This window comes from Lagopus leucura, unplaced genomic scaffold (assembly GCF_019238085.1).
Source record: "Lagopus leucura isolate 7727_CA_CO unplaced genomic scaffold, USGS_WTPT01 Super-Scaffold_100001, whole genome shotgun sequence".
NCBI lineage: Eukaryota > Metazoa > Chordata > Aves > Galliformes > Phasianidae > Lagopus > Lagopus leucura.
Window position 1 is genome coordinate 43,165,687 of NW_024962262.1, and position 15,301 is coordinate 43,180,987.

The following is a 15,301-nucleotide window of genomic DNA, read 5'->3' on the forward strand; positions in this document are numbered from 1 at the left end:
CGTGCATATTGTGTTCATCTTCAAGATGATAACTGGTGGTGTGTCGTCCACAATCATTTTGCTTTTCTTTCCCAGCTGCCTACCTTTTAAACCACTCCTGTCATTCAGCTAGAGTGCATCTGCAGAAGTACTTTTCCAGATATTTCTCATCAAATGCACATCTCTGTTGCAGTGACAGCTGGAGATATCCTATACAGCAGCAGGGGTTACCTTGAACAGGAGCTACATTAACACATGCTCCTGAATGAGTCAGTTCACACAGCTTTCTCTCCCAGCAGTGCTGCCGACAAGCCTTCCTGCAAATACCCCCAACAGAACAATGAGTGCAGCTTGTCCCAGAACATCTCAGAGCCAAAGCTTCATTCACGAGTCTCCAGGGAGGACTAATAAACAATATAAACCCTCCACAGATACTGAAGAAAACGACCACAGAACAGGATGACTTGCAAAAACCAAGGTGTGCCCATGTTTTGTTACAGAACAAGTCCTGTTCAGACAGGTGGTGGGCTAATCTAAATGCAGGGTGCTGCACTCCCACTCTTCCCTCCTGTCCTTTCAGGGTCCCTGACAGCAACAGCAACTACGTAGTAACACAAAGAACCAAGGTGATCTATAGTTGAGCAGTAGCTGCTTTCTTTGCTGCATTAGATTATGGCTGGCTGGCTCAGGTGCTCAGTTTGGCTCAATACAGAATCCCACAGGGGCTGTGCTGACCCGAGGAAAGGAGCGGATATAGAAAAAAGAGTGAGTCTGAGACACAGCAGCCCCAGCACAGACTGGTTCTGGTTGGCACTCACAAGGATCTCCATCCACAGGCCAACTTGATCAGCTGATGCTCTGCCAACAGTCACCCCTGGTGACCACGGTGAATCTAAAGAGACTCAGTTTTCAGAAATAAAACATTTCTTTTAATTGGCAAGTAGAACACACATAACAGGTCATTAGTATTTTATAAACAATATTAAGTTACAAATACATGTTAAAAATTGCAGTTCATGGCAGCTAAAAGCTTGGAGTCCAAAATGCATCTCTGCAATGCGTCATTATTTCCCTTTCCCCAGTCTGCTGGGTGAAGATGAATGAATAAAAGATCATCTACTGTCTACTAGGAGGTGGTCTACTATATAGTCAAACAAGAAGAAAACCTCATTCCTAAGAGCATCACTAAGAAACAGAGGCATTCAAAGTAATTCAGCCATCTTAACTCATATGGGATGCAAGGAGGACACAGTTGAGAGTTACTCTGTAACACTTTAAGCAAAGATACAGACACCTTCACATTAAACTGATAGTTCAATGTTTTCTGTTCCAATTCAGCTGAACACCAAAACTAGCTTCTACCCCACAGAAGCATAAAGTCCATCATGCAGGCTTCTGTGCCATCAAAGCTAGATGTTCTGTAAATCAGACCCTTATACAGAGGAAAGTTACCGAGTACAACTAAATAGCATACATAAATATATATCTAATGTTTAGCAGATCTTTATTCCCCTCCTTAATGACTTTTGTTGGTATTAGTGAGATACGCAGCTCATTCCATTTTTTACTACACTCAGAACATTAACAAGTTACCATATATGTGTTAATATACTAAACACCCTTTAGCAGGTCTCTTTAAAAAAAAAAAAGTATTTAAAAACGGTTTTGGAAAAGTAGAAATCTATTTTCCAGAAAAGCAAGCAGTATAAGGACAGCGCAGACTCCAGTGCTTAAACATCCTCTCACATAAAAGTCATCTCAACAGCTTTTGTGCCTGGGACTCAGCGTGTCTCATCTGCCAGACGTGTTCTATTCATCCTCCTTGCTGCGGCGCTACAAGGTCATGAAAACCAGCTTACTTTGCCTTTCAGCTGGCAGACTTTCAAACATTATAATCACCAGTCTGTATAAAAAGGGACACGTAGCTTTGACCTCAGTTCATTTCTTTCTTACTCACATCTGTGAGAGTCAGCTTCGTTACACCACTGAGATTTCATCTTCAAAACCAAAGTCTGCTGAATGTGTCCGGAGAAATGACTTTGTATCTCAAAAATATCAAAAGTACCATTCAGATCTGAATTTCTATTAAAAACTGTGCACGTTTAGCAAAAAATTATGCTGCTGTAAAAACAAAAGGCCTGCACCTCGGCCTACTCATAATACACGCTACAACAAAAGAGATTATTACCCTAAGAGCTTTTTTCTCTGCTGCTTAACTAAATGCAGGCATTAAAAGCAAAGTGTTACTAAGCCTTTCCTAAGAGAGCACGCAGGGGTGTGGCATAATATACATTAATCAGGAACAAAAACAGTTACAAACAACAACTCTAGAAAATGCTGCACGTTGGCAGCACGCCTGGTTTCTGAAACGTAAGGAACTGCATGGGAGTCGTCAAGATGAAGTCCACACACCTTGATCATTGAACTGATCACTAGATTCCAAGAAACCAAAGCAAATTTAAAAATACACAAGACAACAACTGCCTAGAAGGCAGAGTTTTATCATCTGTCAATAACCAGATGAATAAAGTGCATAGCAACTATTAGAACAGTTTCTTGAAAAGACGATACGTTTAGCAAGTCTCAAAGTTTGTAAGCTTGACACTTATCCATACATTTTGCTACATGTGTGGCTTCCCTTTACTTTGCTGTTTAGCGTCACCGATCGACTCTTCAGCACTGTCTGTGACATCCTTCACACTTCATATGGAATGTGCTGAGATCTCTGACTGCTGCCTAATGTACGTCTGGAAGCTCTTGTCACCAATAGGATGTTCTCTAGAATTAAAAAAAGAAGTATTACATGTAGAATTTTCTGCCAGGACATCGCAACGTCAGAACAGAAAGTGAACATACACAATGTTTTGCCTAAGTTTGACTTTCAAAATTAAAATTGTAATTACATATTACATCTTCCTTAGAAGTGGAGGAACTGATGGACTGCTGAATTGATCCTGGTGTTTACTGTCTTTATTGCTCACTTCATGTGCACAGGCTAAAAATTAATCAGGCATATTTTATTTTTATGAATTATTTTCATGAATTAAAACCAAACATTTAGAAATTCCTAGTGCTATAAATATTTGACATGTTGTGATAGCAATATGAATGTGGTAAAGGCCAGAACACAAGGAAGGGAAATACCATTGTTGAAATGTTGGCCTGTTGGGACAACTCATACTTACTGGCTTCCATATTTTGTCTTCTTAAACTTATCCCTCTTATACTGAGCATGCTCTTGCTCTAAAGTTCCAACACCTTCAATAATCAGCTTTAGTGTTTTATACGTCTCTTTAGGGTCATCTATGATGAATGTAGAATATTCCTCCTCCTCAGGTCCATCGTACACAGATTTGCTGCCGCAGGCCTCTACAGAAAAAAATAAAAGTACACAAATAGGTATCAGATAGGTAGGAGAAAAGAAAAAGTGGGACAAGCAGACTAAAAGTACTCGGTTTAGGATTCATACAGGCCAGCAGTTGTCCTTGCTTTTTATCATTATAGCTACCACAGAACTGTGGCCAACATCAACAGCAGAAGGAGCAGTTCCCTGCCCTTTGCTGGGCTGTTTGAAGGCACAGCAGCTGGCTTATGCCCACTCCCTCCTCTTAGTCTTATAAAGAAAGGGCAGCAAGCTTGGCAGCTGCTCCTGGCTTTGCACAACTCTGTCCCATGCTGTACAGGCAATGCTTCCACCTACATTATCACTAGCACTACTACAAAGACATTTTGGGAACTCTGACAGAACTTGGGAACTATCTGCTTGCTGCAGGATTGGGCTTTGTGAAATCAAATGTTTATTTGTCAGAAGGACGGGTTACTGTCATACACAGCATTAAGTACAGAGCTTCACAACAGACTGAATTCTAAACACTTACAGGTTGCACTAGTCATGGAAGATGTTTTACAACATTGCTCTGCAAAAGATACATACAACAAGCACAAGCAGAGTGTGTCATGACTGCTGCCTTTTCAAGGAAACACACTAAGCATAAGTCATATGTAATATCACATTCTATCCTATGCAGGAAGCCTTCCTGGCTACATCAAGACACCGCTTACATGGACATGTGCATCACATCTATCATGTGATCTACTTCATCATCAAAGGGGAGCACATCAGGAGGGAGAGAGCGTTTCACTCTTTTTCCTCAGCTTTCCAGCTCTACTGCTCTTTCAGTCTCAGCTGTCCAGTTACCTTCCCCTTGCTGCGCTGTCTGTGCCAAACCTGCGTCCTTTTCCCTGACACTGAAACTCAATGCTGGCGCTGGCAGCGGGGATTCGGAACAGGGGAAGGCTGGGCATTGGTTCAGACAGCTCGGAAGTGGTGGAGGATCTTAAGTTCGCAATTGCATGGCATCCAGGACTGGATTAAAGTGCTTTCCAATCTGTGTGTTTGACACCACCAGCTTATCTCATATTATAAAATCAAGTGCTATTATAAGATCAGTGCCACAGTGAAGGCTTCCCTGCCACTCCCTGTGCTAAACTGGGATTTTAAGTCTGGCACCGTGTATACCGGATACTTTCCTTGGCATGTCTACCAGTACTTCCTCTGCTGTTTCTTCTTTCTTTTGTCCTTCATGTCACATCTTTGTTCCCCACAGCTCTTAAGGGCTTCTCAGCCCAAACACCACTTCTCATCGTTCCACAGACACCCAACGCTGAGCTTTTGTTGACGATTCTGAAAGAGCCTGCCTAGGAAATCCGTTTGGATCCAGCATGTTCTGGGGATCTGAACCAGGGAATGTGCACATGGCGCATTCTGGTAATACATATATATCTGGTAATACAAAACCATGTTGCAATGAAACCTCAACTTTGCTGGTGCTTCTTTTCAGGATCAGGAAACTTCTGGCTTAGGCCACACAGTGATTTGTCAATTCAGAACATCCAGACTATGCTCTGTGCCTACGGTATTTCAGGATCATTAAGACCATATTTCAAATAACTTTTTATTATATAAAAAACTCTGCACAGACTATGAGACTGCACATTGCACCAAAAATAATTCATACAACTGCGTCTAGATAGCAGAAGGGGAAACAAATAATGGCTGAAGAGGATTTGATCTGCTAGGCTGGTGCAACTAACACACACCATTTTTCAAAGATATTTTCGCCTTGCTAAGTGTGTCAGAGTTGCAAAGATGTTTCAGCCTCACCTTGCATTTTCTCCAATTTTGGCATATATAAGTTGAAAAGAGAGTAGATGCGCTCAGTTTCTCTATCTCCATCTATATCCAGTTGTATATTAGCTGGTAGGCCTCTGCAAGACATCAGGAAGAGAAGTAGGAGTTAGATGTTAAACAGTGTGTTACGGTGTGAAGAACTCAACAAAGGATGGAAGCAGTATTCCTGAAAGATGACAAACTGTATGTAACAGAGCACAAAACCTCCAGATTTTCCCAAGAGAAAAGGAAGACAGATTCAAACTTCTCTATGCCTGGATTTATCCAGCATGTTTTCACTGTGACTTGAAAGAGTAGACTCAGAATCCAGACATTTTGATGAATCCATCTGTTATAACCAGATGGAGGAGCCAAAGCACTGTATTTTCCCAGCTATCCGGGTTTTATATTCTGAGAAAAACTACCACTACAGACTTGCTGCTTTCCTCAGTTTAGATGAAAATAAGTTTCCTAGAAACAAGACAGTATCTCTGCATTAACAGAGACCATGAGTAACCTGCTCAGAAAAGACTGGTTTAGAATTAAACCCAGAAGGAGATGCTTATCTGTTTCAGAAATTTACGAACAGAACACTGAATGGATTTCTGGCTTATTTTCTAATTGCAGATGATCAGAATCAAAATATTTTATCCCACAGTCAACTCCTATCAAGGTTCTGAACTCTAAAAATTTCAACTGTTTGATTAGAATATGCAGATACTGACAGCATCTGTGTGTCAGCAAAGATGACCTCTTAAAACACCACAATGCCTGCATATCAGACTCATCTTGGTACCTGCATTCCTGCCACACTGCAGCAATCCACCTTTTCCTGGCAGTATACAGATCTGCGTGTTACCAATCCTTACCCTGTGCAAGGTGTGCAGCCAGGAGTATTATCTGCAGTAGCTTTACAGCAAAGCCAGTGGCCATTAAGATAGGCAGAGGGATGGTAGACTGTGAGGCGCTTCTTGTTGCACTGGCTAACTTTGGTGAGTATATCAATCCAGTCCTTGGCCTCCACACAGTTGTTTGCTTGAATATACAAGACTCTTCTTTCAGGCTGGATCACCTGGAACATCTGCAAACACAGAAGTAAACCACAGAATAAACTACCAGAATGACTCGCTGAGTTTAGAGGACTTAGACTGATCAATTTATTACAGTAAAAACCAGGCATACTAAAAGAATGTACAAATAAATATATTTCAATGCAAAATGAAGAAACAAATGTGCCCTTGAAACAAGACTTTCCATCTGGTACAAGGAACAAGATACTGTTCCTGAAGGAGGTGATTTACAAGCAGCTAGTATCAACTTGCTTGTTGGGCCTCAGCAAGATTTGTTGTCAGCCTCAGGGATGCAATTTTAGTAATGCTGCAGCTCCAAGTGTTTTGGATGGCTGGAAGAAGGAACCAACACAGAGCTGAACAGAAACATTAAGAGAAATAATGAGAGTCTAGATCCAGCCTTTGGGGCAGCTTTGCTCTAACTGCCACATCTCTAGTCTTTTTAACGCTTACTTCAACATGATTTTTTGCTGTTACTAACTTCCACAGTTCTGCACTGTAGCTGCAGTTTTCTCTGTTTCTCTTTAATTGCCTGGTTCAAATAACCACACATTAATTCTGCATTACAGTTTGGGCACTTAGTATCTAAATAAGAGCTCCCTTGCCTGTCCAAAACAGCTTCTGCTCCAAGATGGCAAAATTGCCTCTATTTTCTTCCCCTTGAAGACACAGGTTTCAAGACGTATTGCTTGATTACACTGATCAAAACTCACACACTGATCATTTCCTCTTATCTTCTGCAAAAACTTCACTTCAATGGGTTTTCCTTATCAGGTATTCCTAAACTATCCTTTTCCTACTCTACTTTTCCATTCAATTATTCAAATGGCTAGACACTGCACTGTCCAGATCATGTTGAATATTATTTTCCAAACAGCTGATTTCTCTTTGGTCCTTCTGAAGAAACAAAGATGCAACACAAAAAAATATATATTTATGTGTACATACACAAATATATGTCTCTGTCTCTCTCTCTCTCTCTCTCTAGACATATATTTGTGGTGGTCCTGTGTGGAGCCAGGAGGTGCAGTCAACGATCCTTGTGGGTCTCTTTCCTACTCAGGATATTCTGTTTTTCTAAGAAAACAGAAATTCATCTTTGTGTGTTACAAAGATTCAAAATATTGGTATGAATTCTGCACCTGGCAGGTCGTAGAATAAAAGAATGGCTTAGGTTGGAGGAGACTTTAAAGATCACCTAGTTGCAACACTCTGCCAAGGGCAAGGTTGCCAACTGCTAAATCAGTTTGCCCACAATTCCATCCAACCTGGCCCTGAATGCTTTCAAGGATACGGCATTCACAACTTATCTGGGCAACCTGTTCCAGATCCTTCCCACCCTCCAAGTAAAATAGTTCCTCCTAAAATCTAATTGAAACCTCTTTCAGTGGCCCTTGTGCTCCTCCTCTGGACCCTCTCCAACAGCTCCGCGTTTCCTGTACTGGGGGTACCAGTCTTGGATGAAGTACTTCACCTGGGGCTTCACAAGGGCAGTGTAGAGGAAGACAATCACCTCCCTCTCCCTGCTGGCCACCCCTCTCTTCATGCAGCCCAGGATACTGTTGGCCTTCTGGGCTGCACGAGCACACTGCTGGCTCATGCCCAGCTTTCCATCCACCAGGATCCCCCACTTCTTCTCTGCAGGGCTGCTCACAATGAGTTCTTCTTTGTACTCATATCCAGGATTTCCTTGACCCAAGGGCAACACCATGTACTCTGGTCTTGTTAAATCTCATTTGACTGTTGTGATCCCACTTTTCGAGTGTGTCCAGTTCCCTCTGGACAGTATCACTCCCTTTTATTGTGTCAACTGTACCAATCAGCTTGATGTCGTCAGTAAACCTGCTGAGGGTACACTCAATCCCACTATGTCTCTGATAAACATGGTGAAGAGCACTGGATTCAAGACAGACCCCACATCACTTATGACCAGCCTCCACCTGGACACAGAACCACTGACAACAACCCTCTGGCTAAGATCATCCAATCAATTCTTTATCTACTAAACAGTCCAATCTTCAGATCTATATATCTTCAATTTAGATGTAAGGACGTGGTGTGGGAGCATGTCAAAGGCCTTGCATAATTCCAAGTAGACAACATCAGTTCCTTTGTCCACTGATGCTGTCACTGCATCACAGAAGACCAACAGATCAGGCACTGTCTGCCCTTGGGGAGAATGTTGCAGGATCATACCAGGCACAATCTTTTCTTCTCTTGAGATCTTTCAAAATGTCTTGCAAATATATTTGCTAATTTGTGAATGAACAGCTTTTTTGTAACTACAGTGTCACTTTCAGCATGAAACAGAAGAGACAACAGTAATTTCCCTGTACTTAGTATCTTTACAGACTCCAAACAATAACCAGAAAGTCACAAAGACTAACATATCAGAAATAGAGGAGTTGCTAAAGTCAGTCCAGCACTGTCAAAATACTGGAGAAGAGAGTCTTTTAAATAAAACTTTTCAGACCATAACTGGCAATCAAGGTTTGGATAATGGGGACAAAAGGGAAGAAGAAGATGGAAGGAAAGACGAGCGTGTAGCTCAACTTCTATCGACACATGACGACAGGAAAGAGAATTTCATTGTCCTGCAGGGTAAATGGATCCTTCTGCATTTGAACAAAAGAAAAAATTTAAGGGGTATGGCTTTATGTAAGGGGATACCAACCTAAGTGAACTAGCATAGGGCAAATGTTACCGAGAAGCCAACAACTAAGTCAAGAATTTCAAGTGGTTGCCAAGACCTTTAAACTGTCAAAAACACCAGCTGATTCTCACACAACACAGAAAATCTGAATACTTAGATCCACACTCCACGCCCTGCAGTGTGCGTAAGGAAAATGAAGACTACTTGAAAGGCAATACAGACTTACTGGCTTTACTGCCAGACATGTTGCTTTATCAGGAGTGATGGAAATAAATTTGGTATAACTTAGAGCACAAGTACATACAGAATGCTTATAGAAAATATGCATCTTTAATCACAGTTAGCACCCATGACGGACTGTGTGTTACAAATACACCTGATGTGGATTTTTGAGGATTCTGCTCTCATTGCAGTATTCCACAGCATGGGAATACAAACATCACTATGGGAAGGTGATAATGGTGTTTTCTACTGCTCTTGGAAACACTCTGAATCTTACTTTCTTGAACAGATGTAGTTACCTTTATTTTCATAAGGTATTTCAGAATCCAAAGCAATTCATGGTTTCTGTTCATGCTCACAGTAATATTTTCTATCGTTAACAATAAAAGGATATTTTTTCCTATAATAAATCTTTTAAAAAAAGAGATATTCTGAATGCATTTCAGCCCAGCAAACTCAGCGTAAGCTAAAGACTGCCTTGACTGAAGAGTTAATCGGAATTACAGCTCAGCTCCTCTCAATACCCAGAAAGTTTTATCTCAGCTGCACGTCTATGATCCTCCACAAACAGAAGCAGTCAGTTCCTTCACAACAGAGAGGTCCGACAGAAAGGGCAGAGACGTGATTACCATACCTGTGTCCAACACTATGGAGCCCAGACAGCTGATCAGCAGTGATCAGTACCGAGTGTGCTGTGGATCACGAAACCCAAGGACTGCTGACTGTGCTGGTAAGAATCTGAATGGGCTGTACTTTTGGAAACTCCTGCTACTATATATAGAGTAAGCAGCTGTGGTTGTACATCTTTCAATAGAAACCCAATCCGAGTTACAAAAGGGAAAAAGGTGATTAGTCTGGTGGATCCAGACCAACCTAACAAGGAAGTTAACAAAGATGACCTACTTACATTTTTCATTTTAAAGGATTCCTCCTCCAGTCTTTCCACTGCCAGAATGTTTTCAATAGGAATGCTACACAGAGGGTGATCACCTGCAGAGTACATACACAGAGGCTCAGCAACTTATTCAAAACTCAACTTCACCCTATGCCCTTATTCTGACGGCTGATTCAGTTCCTATGAAGATCATTTTGACTGCATAGAAAAAAACCTTTCACTCAGCAGGGATTTACCAGGACAGACTTGAAGCATTACCTTAATTTCATTTCTGCTTTCAGCAGCATTATGTTATGCTAGCAAATCTCTGAGAAACTGACTACTGCAGCAAGACACACTATATTTCCTGAGGAGGTGAAAGAAATCATTACTGTCCTCTCAGCTGAACCAGGCTTATGGTGGTGATGTAAGATCTCAAAGTTGAGTGTGAAATGACAACTGTCATTATCTGGACATCTTTTTTCATCTTTCTCACTCCACATTTATTCATTTGATAGATGGGAGTGATATTTGTTGTGTACTACTGAACTACTGGAATTAAACTATCAAAAGCAAAATTTTTGATATTAGGCAGCATTAAGGGAACAAATGTTTGCAGGCTCAAAGCTTGCAGTCAAACCCCAAGCAGACTGCAGTCAGTTATGTCAATTCTACAGAATTTATAAAAATCATGAGAAATGCATTTGACAATGTCCAGTAAAAAAAACCACACAACAGTGCAAGGAATTTGAGCTCCTGAGTTTTGTTTCCTTGACTATTTTGTTTTCAGACTATTTACTAGGTAACTGAAACCTAGAGATGATGCTTAGTATCTAATATTAAACAAATACTATGAAAATTTCTGCTTATTTATATAGTCCTATGTTATTGAAGAACTTTCTCTAGCTATCAGTACAGGATTATCAAAGAAAGGGCAAGAACATACAGGCTGACAAGACTTCTCTGTACTGTGCCTTCTATAGATACAGACTTAGATCTCAGTCAGTTCTTATAGTAGATTTAATCTTTGCTTCAATGTATTCTAAAAAGAGACTAGCAAACCTCTGTTACCTTTGCTTTTCTGATATGTAAACTCATGATTTGTCAGGCGGAACCATCTCTTCTTGAAGTTCTTCATACCAAATCGTTTTCTTCCCTGTGCTCTCTTGATCATGAACCTAGTAAACAGGACAACAGCTGTTACAACAATATACCAGATCTTATACTTACATAGCTATATATGCATACATATAAAATATGTATTTATGTATATAGGTATACACATATATACATATATATACACACACACAATGGCACTTGCAAAGCTTTAGGAAGGGACACGGTGTTTTCTCATTATTGAGGCCTTCTCTTGACAAGAAAAGGAAAGTCACATTTGGATAGGTTTAGTGCATCTGTTAGTTAAAGTTGTCCTTTTTTCCAGATCTCAGTACAGGGTAAGACACATAGATTGATTTGTAGTGTACACAGGGATTCTAGTTGATTAGCTGAACTGCAGCATGTGCTCTTTCTGCAGTTACAAATGCAGCTAAAAGATTTCCTAATGCAGCAGAAAAAGGACCTGTTAAGCGTGACAACACAAGACTCTGTAAGTCTTCTTTCTTTTTTTCTTTCTTTTTTTCTTTTTTTTTTTTAAATTTTTAAGCTCAAAATTTTTAAAGTAAATTTAACAATTAAAAAGCAGGTATAAAGCTTCTGGAGCACAGGGTCTGTGCTTACATGCTTTAGTCACTCTCATGCTCTAGAAAAAATCACCACGTTCCACAATGCCATTTGCAATTGCATATTGATGCTGCAGTTAGAAATGGATATTCAGTCACATACAAAGCAATTTGATGATTGAAAGCTAGAACTCCCTCCTTTTTTTTTTCTTCTTCTTTTTTTTCTTTTTCAGATGAAGGGCATTCATTTATTGAGTCGTCAGTTTTAATTAATTTCAAACTTGAATTAGCTTGCAAGGAACTGTGATGCATCCACCAAATTCCTAACCACTAAATCAATCCAAAAGCTTCAAGGTGACTTTGGAAAGCCTGGTAACTTCATATTGCTCAGCCTCATTTCTGGTGTAGGATGTGTGTGCAGTAGGGAGCTGTTAACAGCTACTTTACACATTACGTTACATTAACTATTGTGCAAAATAAATAATTGCACAGTAGAGCCATTAAAAACTATTCAGTACAGAGCACCTCTTCTTATCACGTAAGAAGGCACTATAGAGCAGAAAGAGCATACAGAGAGAATAGGGAGTGATTTGGCTGAAGATTTTCAACAGCAGAGATAAAATGCTTAGACCAGGCAATCCTATTTCTTGCTTCTGGTATCTTCAGTCAGAAACAATTACATTGCATCCAACTGAACTGTAGGACTCTTTAAAGATCCAACAGAAGCCCAAGCTCCTTCAGACTTTAACTGTTTTGTGACCAGCTAGGCTGGTGCCCTCTGCTCATTCAAAGCTGTATGGGCAAAAGCTGACAACAATGTACACAGCAAAAGATACATATATTCTTCATTAATCATTCTTAGTCACACTCAGTTCCATTTTTTAAATGGTCAGTTACTGTCTCAGTACTAGGATTCCTTAAGAAAGATTTAACTCAACCATGTGATTGAAGTCATCACCAGACTGACTGGATTGGTGGCAGACTTCATATTTCAAGGTTAAGGCAAATTTCAAGGGAAGAGCAAATATCCTTGGGCTGGACAATATGCTCTTCAGGTCAGTTTCTCTTTCTTTTCATGCCAACACTTAAAAGGTTACTCAAAACCGTATATGCCTACTGAGCCTCCCTGTTTAAGAAAAGCAAATTCCATACTGCAGAGCTAAGAGCACATTTCTAATTTAATTCTTCTTTGCTGACATAGCTGAGGGAAGAACATGCTTTTATTTCTCACGGATAGGTGAGCAGTGTTCAAAACCACTTAAGTTTCAAGGTCAACTTAATAGGATTTGTTTCCAATATTTGCAGAATGTGTGAGAAGTCTGAGCAAATATTCAGCAGCACAAAGGAAAAAAACAAAACAGTCTAAGATAAAATCCATTCCAGTGCTGTGTGGCTGGAGAAACCTTTTCTTCTTGTGGTTATGGTAGACCCGAGTTTGGATCTGCCTTAGCTTTACTTAGAAGCGTCAGCATGCAACTTTTACCCACAAGAAAGGTAAGACTAATTCTCCTTTTCGTTTTCCTCCTTTTGGGAAGAGCCAGGCAGACAGCTATCAAGCAGTGATGGCATGATCCATGCCAGCAAACCAAGTGCCAGTAACTAAAATTTTTGGTACTGTGCATTCAAGTACAAGAGTACATACGCTATAGCTTTCCATTTAGATATTCTTAATAGAAGGATAGATTTTTTAAAAAGGAAAAAAAAAAAAGAAAAGGAAATGAAATAAAAACATTGCAAAGACAAGCAGAAACCCCACTAACCAGCCAATCAATCTGGAAAAAAATTCCCACCCATCTTCCACGACACAGTATGGCAATAATGCAAAACACTGGGAAAAACAGAGAGCTGAAGCCCACTCTATAACCTTGAGAACAATTTACATGAATGCTGCTCAAGAAGTGCCTTGAAGTGCAACCTCTTAACTACTTTCAGTGAGTTCATCGGGATATATACAATGAATATTAAGCAAATCTCAGTGCTTCTTGGAGCCTCTGCCTATACATAGAAGTCCATAATCTCTACTTTCAGCAGGTTTTTGTTTTAAGGAAGAAAGGAAAAAAAAGGATTTGGTCAGCGTTAAGAAATAAATAACAGAATGATCTCTGCTACTTTTACACAGGCGTTTCAGGATTGTTAAACAGACTACTTCCTTCCCAAAGTTAAGTCAGACAAGACTACTGCTGTGAAGGAAGGACATGCTGTCAGCCAGTAGCTACAGCAAAGCACCAACTGCCCCTACCATCTTACCTGCATGAACTATTACCATCAACTTTCTTTACTGTTAGTTTAAGAGTCCTTACAACAGCAGCCACAGGCCGAGCAAGAAAAGACAGAAAAAAATCAGACAGGAGCAAAAGAAAGACAGAGGCAGAAAAAAATCATGTTTTAGAGTTAGAGGGAAAATGTTACAAACTATACATTTACTTTCAAAAACAAAAGAATGATAAATGTACAGAATTAAAACAGAGAAACTTGCTTCTAGGGACAGACCCTCATCAGAGAAGTGAACTGCAGAGGCTAACTGGAAGGGGTCACGCTTTCACTGAAAACCTAACTTTTGCACGATGTGGAAATACCATGACAGCTTACTTTCAGCAGCAGCAGCTCATCTTATTAAGGTCTGACAGGAAGAATTTGGATTTTTACTTTCTTCCTCTTAGTCCAAAGAAGCTGTTCTCACAGTGCACACAGATGACCTTCAAAACCCGTTTTTCAAACACAAAAAAATTGCCAATAATTAGTCTCTAAAACTAATATGGTACACATAACATGGTTCCATGAAACAGAAAGATACTATTACAGGAACCTGTTCCAAATGCATGACAAGTTTCCCTCAAAATGGCCCTGAAATTGATTAGCATATGGATTTAATAGGGCAGCAGAAGCAAATTCTTTGCCCTCACTAAGATACGCAGTATCTGCATTTTACAGCTTTTGTTCACAGTCGTTTAAAAAAGGAAATTGAACTTGATCTTAATATAGTGCTGATTTAAACTCATTCTGCTTTAGCTGTGCTGATTAAGGTCTACAGGCTTCTTTTTCCTCCATATATTCCAAAGCACACTTAAATTTAAGATGTTTAAATTAAGTGAAAGGATGTTGAAATCAATTATAGCAGCCAGAGAAAGTAGAAACAGCAGTACAACAATCTTCCTACACTCTTTTCTGAACATACAGATGGAATAGGGGTGGAGAAAAAGATAGCTGCCTTAGAACAGTAGCAAGCACATATTTAGAAGGTGTTGTTGCACGTGCATGCTTACCCTTCCTTAAGTAGTATAGGTTGCTCTATGCTCTTGTGATCTCTCCTTCCTGAAGATGAAATTAAATCTAGAAACTAGAAGGTGAACAAAAATAATAGATAAAATGACAGTACAGCAGTAAAAAAGTTAAAATCTTAAACATCTGTACAATATAGCACTGCAAGGAAATACTGTAGAAGTATTTAAACAGAAGGGTACTGGCAGATATTTGAGGAATTTGGGAGCTTTCCTGTGTTGTAAACTAAAAATAGCACAAATGTCACTAAGTGCAAAAACTGCAGATGACCAGTGCTTCTTCTCCAAGCATTTTCTTTGTAAAACGTATCTTTCAATTACTTTTGTACTAAGCAATTTTCATCACAGATCTGCAACACTCTGTGAAGTATGCACG

General features: G+C 39.9%; 1 protein-coding gene across 3 annotated transcripts in view; it reads right to left on the reverse strand.

Moving 5' to 3' along the window:
• Positions 1–885: 885 nt before the first annotated feature.
• Positions 886–15,301, reverse strand: part of RASA3 (RAS p21 protein activator 3) — a 129,935-nt gene continuing 115,519 nt past the window's right edge. For 2 of the 3 annotated variants that reach the window (XM_042867738.1, XM_042867736.1), the window contains 8 exons: positions 14,911–14,984; positions 13,895–13,942; positions 11,040–11,146; positions 10,002–10,084; positions 6,019–6,230; positions 5,144–5,247; positions 3,165–3,348; positions 886–2,757 (listed from right to left, as the gene is read on the reverse strand). In XM_042867738.1, the coding sequence (XP_042723672.1) occupies positions 2,682–2,757; positions 3,165–3,348; positions 5,144–5,247; positions 6,019–6,230; positions 10,002–10,084; positions 11,040–11,146; positions 13,895–13,942; positions 14,911–14,984 (888 nt within the window). In that variant the 3' untranslated portion in view covers positions 886–2,681. The remainder of the gene's footprint in view (positions 2,758–3,164; positions 3,349–5,143; positions 5,248–6,018; positions 6,231–10,001; positions 10,085–11,039; positions 11,147–13,894; positions 13,943–14,910; positions 14,985–15,301) is intronic. The other variant, XM_042867737.1, reaches the window with a different exon arrangement.